The sequence below is a fragment of the Charadrius vociferus genome, unplaced genomic scaffold (assembly GCF_000708025.1).
Source record: "Charadrius vociferus isolate BGI_N301 unplaced genomic scaffold, ASM70802v2 scaffold39, whole genome shotgun sequence".
Classification (NCBI taxonomy): domain Eukaryota; kingdom Metazoa; phylum Chordata; class Aves; order Charadriiformes; family Charadriidae; genus Charadrius; species Charadrius vociferus.
The window spans coordinates 2,240,009-2,248,925 of record NW_009650188.1 but is presented as its reverse complement, the minus strand read 5'-3'; the positions used below and the strand labels follow the sequence as shown (position 1 = coordinate 2,248,925).

General features: G+C 45.2%; 1 protein-coding gene across 1 annotated transcript in view; it reads right to left on the bottom strand.

Annotated features, from left to right (window-relative positions):
- The window catches only part of NOTCH2 (notch 2), a 99,831-nt gene that overhangs the window by 19,419 nt on the left and 71,495 nt on the right, over positions 1-8,917 (bottom strand). The window contains 7 exon segments of the mRNA XM_009892893.1: positions 1,923-2,091; positions 2,606-2,702; positions 3,328-3,538; positions 4,361-4,503; positions 4,739-5,083; positions 5,875-6,404; positions 6,967-7,079. Of these exon segments, the coding sequence (XP_009891195.1) occupies positions 1,923-2,091; positions 2,606-2,702; positions 3,328-3,538; positions 4,361-4,503; positions 4,739-5,083; positions 5,875-6,404; positions 6,967-7,079 (1,608 nt within the window).

Here is an 8,917-nt window from a genome sequence, read left to right as displayed (position 1 = left end):
CACACAGGCACAATATACCGAAAGCTGAGATGCAAAGAACCCCCTGGCAAAGTCTCTAGGCAACACTTCTGTAGGAGACCGGACCTCTTGGATCCCCCTAAACTCGAGAGACTGCAGAAGGTGCTGGATTAAGAGAGGAAAATCCCTTGGTACACCGAGGCGTTTCAACGTGCCTCTCCTCTCTCTAGAAAAGATGCCTACTGTTCTCCCTGCCACCTGGACCTGTAGCCAGGATCTAACTCACCCAGTTTCACATGGCTCCAGCCCAGACACCTGCACCTAAGTCAGTCAGCCTCAACACCCTTTGTAATTAGGGGCAGCGAAGCATTACTGGAGTGTGAGCCACCTAGTCTTCAGGATGAATTTTGCCTGAGGCAGAGATGAACTGCCTCTCAGAAGTGCCTATTTCTTCCCTCTGCCTGCAAAGGAAGAGGAAGATGGCCAGGGCAGATGAATAGCTAGATTAACTGCGAGGAATCCTACCCCTCCTTACTAATCCATTACTCCAACACTTCTCAGACTTTTCAAATGATTTCTTTCCCTGACAGTAACTCAGCTGCTTGCTTCTGATGCTCACAGGGGGGATAGCTTACAGCACCTTGCTGCAAGCTTCACAGTTGCATCTGAATGGCAGGAAAGCAACTCACAGGTCAGTATTACTCTATTGCTATTGTTGGACAAAGCTTTGAGTGAACGTGAAAATAAGCAGTCTGAAATCTTACAAACGTTATTGCCTGCACTTGGAATGCTTTTACACTGCCACACAACTAGAAGTTTCAATAGGGGAAATAAAGAAAAGCTTAAATTTGGCAGAAACTGATGGTTTATGTTCTCACACTTGTTACAGAGAAATCCCTCCTTTCCTGTGCTTTGCCATTTAGGAGAGCTAACGGGTCAATGAGCAGAAAAGACAATAGAAGGGAACTGAGAGAATGGGTCCAGCCATCATTAAATTGCATGGAAATATTCCCACAAAATCCAATAAAAAGCAATTGCAGCAATATCATCAGAATCACCTCTCCGCATATGAACAAGAGCCATGCTTGCAGCTTTTCCAACCAGGATAAAACTCTCAGTCAACTCCCTCCTCTCAGAACACAGGAATCAGTTATTATCAGATGACCCACCCACTCCCTTACCAGGTTACACAGCATTAGTGCTACACTTCCAAAAAGCAGCAGAGTGTTCTTACTACATCTAGCAATTTGAGACTAAAAGAGCAAGCTTGTGCACGTGTGTGCATGTTAAAGAAGTGTCCTTCAAAATTCACAGTTGTGTTATGAATTCAACGAGTTGATCACCATATGCTGAGGATATAAATCCGTGAATTAAAAAAAAAAAATAAATCATTAACAAACTTGCTGCATTGCTTCTCTGTTCCAGCACAGATGTCTCACACACTGCTAACCAGGGTATACTGTCTGCCAGAAGTCATCTTATTGAGGAAAAGGCCATCCTTGCTTCCACCCCAGATAACAGACGCCTCAGGTATAAACCTTGCTAAGTTGGTCCTTACAAACTCTGGCATAAATCCCTGCAGTGACCCAGCTGAAGAAGCTGGAGGTTATTTCCAGCACAACTACACATTCCAAATTTCTGCCGCAATGGCATTCTGACGATATCTTTTAGGCACGCATTGTTATAAAGGAGATCCTATACCTGTAGTTCCTACAGGTGCTTGCTAAGTGAACTCTTTTTTTCTTCTGGTTACATGATATTCCATGTGATACAGACCATGATCCAATCTCCCCAGCTTTCTTCTCCGGAGTGCATGTGATTTTTCCTTCAGTGCCATAAAAATCCCGCGGGTGTTACTGTATACTCCATATAATTTTTAAACATTAGCAGTCCCAGCCATTGGAGACAGGGGAGGGAGATCGGTGGCTGGCTGGCAGAACACACGGACGCTCAAGAGTACTGACCTGGCCCTCTGACATTGACATCCAGAACATCCACCTCTTGATCTGCTTGAGGTGGTGTAAGGGCTAATGACGTGCTCCCACAGACATCTGCTGCCTCCAAGTGCTGCTGTGTCCACTGGCGCTGATCTATCTGCTCATCACCTTCTGGGAGCAAGGCTTGATCCTCAGCCTGAGCACAGGAAATAAGCAGTTGCTTCAAAATGCTCATCAAGCAGCCAAAGACACTTAAAGCTCTTGGGTTGTCTTAAGTTTTGTTGGGTTTGGTGGGTTTTTTGTTTGGTTTTGGGTTGTTTTTTTCTGTTTGTTTTTTAGGTTTGTTTGTTTAAGCTAATGATGGTGTCCATTTACCTCTGCTTGGCACTCTCAGCTTTCACACTCCCACCATTATGTTATCAGACCCGAACTGCAAGACACCACACTACCGCTAACTTTCTCTTCTCTTGTGATGCAGTAGGGCCTGGGTAGGGAGGGGACACTGGAACAGAAGTTACTTGGTTTCTCTACTGGCCTGTGGTGGCACTGTTAACCCGAGGACTTGCTCCTCAGATATCATTAGTTACATATTACAAACCCCTAAGCAAAGGGAGGTTTTGAGCAAGAGGCATATTCTGGAAGTTAATGCAGCTGTCTTCCTCACTAGCAGTTTCAATTTCAGGCAATATGGAAGTCTTGGAGCTCCTTACCTTTGCTCTTTTTGGCTGAGGTCCACCATCGCCTGCCCAGTGTTCAGTTGGTCCAGAATCTGCCAGGTTACCCTCTGGTATCTGGACCGACAGATTTCTAACAAACAAGGAGAACACATCACATTGCAGGCTGAGCAGGTGCTACTACTGCTACTTACACTAGCCTGCAGAGACCAAGGATGGGATGCTTGCAAGTTTGGTAGCTTGCAAACAGAGGGACCAAGAAATTACAAATCTCAGGCAGCCAACGCTGGCATTAAATGCATTTACAACTGCAAACTTGGTTAATTCAGTGGAAAGCCAAAACTGTATAAATAGGATTCTTCTTTTGAAACTTTCCATTATTTCTGAGTCATGTCTTTAACGCATTGAGCTAGATGTATTAAAAGTTTGTTGTCACCTATCAACCTACAAATGTCTCACCTACTCCAAAAGCCAATGATGCAAGCAGTACCCAACCACTGAACTAAACAGAGCGGCAGAAAACCAAACATAACCAGAAGATCAGATTCCTTACCAGCATTTTACAGATCACAGTTAATTAAAGTTCTTCTGTCCAAAACAGATGTACTAAAATTTAGAGAAACAGCCTAAGAAGTTCTAGCTTAAAAGGCAGCTTTCTCTATGGAGTCAAGTGCCTTTAATGAAAGATTCATACACCACGTTCTCAAAATCCTTTAACACACTAATAAACACAGTCAGCAGCCAAAATGAAAACTTACTTGAGTCCAACAGCATCTTCCCCAACTGGCTCTCTGCGCTTGTGATTACTAGGATCCCTGCGCAGAATAAAGCCCTCTGGGAGCCACAGCGAACCATGTTTGCGCTTACGCTTTGCCATCATCACACCCAAGAGAAGAATTAAGAGGATGATCAAGGCTGCCACAGCAAGTAGGTAAAGCAACTGGGTCTTTGGTGGTAACAAGGGTTCACCTAAAAATTCCAGTTAAAATATAGTAAGATTAATAAAGCCGAAACAACAACCTTCAATCTACATACTTTCTTTTCTCACTCAGAGTCTGCCCCTCAAAAGACTGTATTGCCTCTATACTGTGATGCATTTAGAGCAAGGCTTGAGGAAGTTTAGGCTCTGCTGCAACTTTTGTAAGAATATATCCTGTCTTTCTGGCTTCCCTTGATCTTGTTTCTCAAAATATTTTTTAGAGTATATGACTGCTGAACTGAAGACCTTGCTCCTTCCTCAAGAGTCCTGCTGGCTGAAGACAGCCACCCTGAATTAGTGTAGGGAGAGCTGATCTACATAAGGATACGAGCATGACCCAACTAGGAACAGTGATATTACCAATTTAGTAGGAGGTTGCAGCCGAGCCTCAGACTGAGGGAGAGGGGAGCAGAAATCAAAGGTACTACATCTTGCCAGAGGATAAAACATCTGATAGACTGAGGAATGGCCCCCACCCTTTCTCTCTAATGGCACCTTTTTCATTGACTTCATGGCTTAGAGTACATGAATGGTTTTTAGTGCAGACAAGATCACTGCTGTGTGTTGCACACTGCTGCAGCACGTGAGAGATTGCTGTTTCTACAGGTACTAAAATGACTAGGCTCCAAACTTAAATGCGCTGCTTACTAACCAGCTGTCCCCTCAGAGCAGAATAAGCATAAGCTCCCAGAAATCACATTTAACAGTGAGAAATATTAAGATGATGATCAATAATCTGGGCATGAATTTTGCAAGCCCAAGTTTGCTGACTGCCTTCCTCCACAAGCAATTTTCCCTCTGCAATTACTTACTTTGGACAGACACGAAAGGATAGGGCAACATGCCCTTGATGGCCTGAGCCGCTAAGAGAGCTGCAGCAGCTTCTGTGTTCTGAAAGCATTGCTCCGAATCCTCTGCACACTGACGGTTGTCAATCTCCAGAAACACCCTGGTGCTGCAGAGACACAGTAAGAGGGCACAGAAGTCAGCGACAGAAACTTTTGCCAAAGCTGCAGCCTTTGAAGCTAATCATTCCACCCCCCAGTACTGAATTTGGCAGTTCAATAGCTTTATGTTTCTCTATTAAAAAAAACAGACTACAGCCCTAGAAGGTCCAGAATACACCAGACACCTACAAGCAAGAACTACCACCATAACAAGGCCAGAGGAACACAAAGGCATCCACTCACCCAATGACCTCTTGCTCTAGTTCCCTGTGCTTGCGAATGACAAGTGATCGCCGACTCCGTGCTGCTGATTTCTCCCCATAGTATGGGAATACCATGGGGTTTCCCTGGGAGTCCAGCTTGATTCTCAGATTAGTGTGCAGAAGAGTTCCCAAAGTGCGCAAGAAGCTGCGAACGTCACCCAACAGCTCATCAGGGGGCATCAAGACCACAATGATTAGGGTCCCCTCTGCCAGCTTCTCGGCTTTGTCACCAGCACAGTCCAGACCGTCCCAGCCACACTCCTCACTATTACAGCCCTGGTCACAGCGGCCATCTGCGTAGTGATCTGCACAATACTTGTCATACCTAGAACAGTGAAAGGGTTACAGGCAGCATACAGGACATACATATTCTATACAGTATACCTGCAGTCTAGGGGACAAGGCCTTACGCTCTTCGTAATCATTTGAGGTAAAAATAACACTCATATTCAGGATATAAGGAGAAGAGATATAACTCCAGGATAAGCTTGCAATCTGGCAGGGTGGAAGTAGGAAGCAAAGAGCACCCCAAGAACAAGTGGTTCAGTTCTGGTATCAGTGGAAGAGAACTGCTTACTCTATTTACTAAGATAAAGCTGTAACACCTCCTGCCTCACCAAGGGAGAATCATCACAGCAAAGCTGTAGTGTTTCTCACAAATAACTGAAGAGAAAGAAGTGCCATGACAAACAAGCTGGAAAACACATTCAGAGTCAGCAAATACAACTGGGATAAAAATACAGGCATTGCTGGTATGGAGTGAAATTCAGGATAGGAGGCAGTACTATTAAAATCTCGTACAAGGTGAAATGCCGCCTATTTACATTTCCACAGAAAGCAGGGCACATCCATCAAGCAGGTTAACACGTTACCACTGCCCAGGCTATCAACTTAGTTCATAGCATACAAATTCCAGAACGTCTTTCAAAAAAATAGATGAAAAGTACACAAAGCAGCAGAAACCCCTTGATGTCAAACTTTCAGCAAGAGCAAGGTCCAGCAACAGAAACAACGGAAGAGACGGAAGCAGCAGGCATGAAGCATACCAACTACCGAAATCGCTAGCAGGAGATATATTAGTGACACAGAGAAACCGTCCTCAGGATCGAGCCTTACTTGCATGTTTTGCTATTTTGCTGACATTCAAAGTTGTCAAACAGGCACTCGGGTGTGTTGCAGAACTCGTCACACTGTCCATTGAAAAGCATCCAGCAGCGCAATGAAGAGGAGCAGTTGGCCCAAGGATCTTCCATTGTCAGGGAGCAGTCGCCTCCATCCCACAAGCAGGCATGAGTGTTACAGTCTTCATCACAATAGCCATCTTTCGCTTTTTCTGCACACTGGGAATCCAAACATCCTTTGGGCTCTGGGCTGAAAGTTACAGGCTGTTCACACTGGCTGCCTTGGGTGTTAACAGGGCACTGACAATAATAGTAAGGAGGCTGAGAATGAGGGCGGCAGCTTCCACCATTCTGGCAGGGGGCACTGGCACAACCCGTGTTTGTCTGGCATTCCTCTCCCACAGACAGCTTGGGGCAATAGCACCGTGGACCAGAAGATGTCTGGATGCACTGCTCCCCCTTCTTGCATTTCACTTGTCCACAAGTACTGTGGCTACTGAACTCACATTTTGCTCCAGAATAACCCTGTGGGGAAAAAAAAAAGGCAAAACAACCAGGCTCACAAACTTATTCTCCAATGCTCTGAGGGCTGGAGGCAAGGTGTCATGCGCGAACCCTTTCTCCCCCGTAATTCCTCTAGCCTCATTGCAGGAGCCATGATTTTCTGGATCTAGCCTCAGGGATAAACTAGGAACTTACAAGGCTCTGGTACATTTAGAAATGGACTTAGAAGAGCCGAGAACAAGGTGAACCTTGCAGCAAGCACAGAGAACACAGGATAGCAAAAATAATTGTTGAAATTTAATGCTAGGTGGAAGATAGAAAAGCCAGCTATCCTGCCTCAACAGCAGAATTGTTTGGGCTAACAACAGGCAGCATCACTCTCCTAGGGCGCCTGGGAGCCCTGGCTTTCCCAGCTAAGTAGATGAACTAAAAGATGTGGGTAAAGAGCATCCAAGGACACAGCTTCGCAAGTAGTACAGAAAAGATAACCTTCACCTACAGTGGACCAGTGGAACTAATGAAACTGTAGCCAGAGAACTCTAGAGCTGAGGCAGGCAATTCAGTTTCAGCATACAGTGCTTACCGGAGGACACTGGCAGATGAACCCATCCGGCATATTGCTGGCAACAGCACAGCTACCTCCATTCTGACAAGGCTTCCGGGGACACACATCTATTACGCTCTCACAGTGACGACCTGGGAAGGGTAGAAGAGAGCAGAGAAATGTGTGTGCGCACATCAAAAAGCCATCACAAAGCAAAACACTCCATCGAATAGCCAATGAGCCAAACACTCCAGTGAGACCTTCCCCTCAGAACAGGTAGGGCAAACCTCTTCAGATAACACACGCTTTTTAAGTATCTGCCTAAGTAGCGGTAGAGGAAGGCAGAACCCCAGAATTCACAAGGGGTATTTGGAGAGAGCCCACCTTGTCTGCTTCCTCAAAAACATGTGTGAGCCAGCACAAAGACAGAATTTGCTGCAGTCACCCCCAAGTCATCTGGGCACAGAGACTGAAGGTACGGTACCACATCAATTTGGGGGGTTCCTAAGACTTCTTGACTTTTTGGGAGATGCTCAGCGAGTCCAATGGCAAATCACACTCTAACCATGAACAAACAACCCTCAGGACCAGACGCAACACGAGTGAATAGGACAAGCAAGCAGACTCTCCTCAGACTGATCAGCTAGACAGAGAGGTCTTACTGCACTGACGAGCATTTGCAGCAGCTCTCAGAGTCAAACTCTGACACCAGACTTTAAAAAGATGAAGATGACCTAAGCATGACTTAGACCCCCTAGGAAAAGGCTAACAGAAGTCTCCACACATATGCAGCCAAGACTGACTGCTCACAGACAGGAGCAGACAGGGCAGGACGGCCCATGGAGTCCTGGCATCCTATCAGTCACAAACCACAGCAAAGCCACCCCATCGCCTCCCAGGCAGAAGGGTCAATGTGGAATGTGCAGAAGACGAACAGCTAGAGGAAGAAGCATGCTCCCCCTCTGTGCCACACATTTCCAGACAGATTTCATGTCTGAGACACAGCAGCTCTCCCTGCTCCTCCTAGGGTGCAGCAGGTCTGCACTCCCCATGTTGCAAATTCCAGCTACCCTTCCATGAGAGCCACAAGCAACGTGAGGCATAATTCATGAAAGCAAGCTTAACAGACGGGCTTAAATATAAACCTATCTGATGACCTGCACCAGTGTCCCACTAGTTAACTTGGCTCCACTTCCCTCTTATGTCACTCTTTTAGGAACTCCTTTTGTCAGTGTAGGTAATGCATTCAAAAACTACTACATGAATTCTTCCGATGTATGTCTTTGTGATTTCTTTGCATCTGACAATCACAAATTTAGTGGAAGATCACAGCATCTTTAAATTTTAAGGAAAAAAAAAAGAGTAAAAACTACTGGTAAAGCATGCAGAGAAGGTCACTGGTAAGCAGGCAAAGTGATAGGTTTTAATGGAGAAAAACTGAATACATAAGTTAAACTGACACGGAAACTGGAAAGCAGAAAGTTAAGACATCTGGAGACTATTAGCCCAAACTTATGCCCAGTGGGAGGCAGAAAGCAGAATAGCAGCAATACTAACAAAGAAGAGATCTAGAGAGAGTGAGAAATAAGTTTGCCCAGTGTGAAATTCTTGCAAAGTTGTGATTGAAAGTTGGACTGTGGAAGGATCACATCACTAAGCTAGGAATGTACAGTCTGTCTGCGCACAGAGTATTCCATCCTGACCACATCACCAATGTAAGAAAGAAAGGGAGAGAGGAGTAGAAAGGGAAGCCAAAAGCTAATTATGGATACCATGACACTGATTTATAGAGAAAACTCATATGCTGCTTTGCAAAAAGAAAACCCATGGAGAAGCTGAAATGTGAAGAGTTACACATCCAATATTAGAAATGTGAAATTATGAAGGAGAGAAAAGTACCACAGGAAAAAAAAATCCTGGCAGCCAAGCGCCTCAGGAGATTCCTTTGTCTGAGACAGCTCTGGAAGCCAAATTTCTTAGAAGGTTTAAA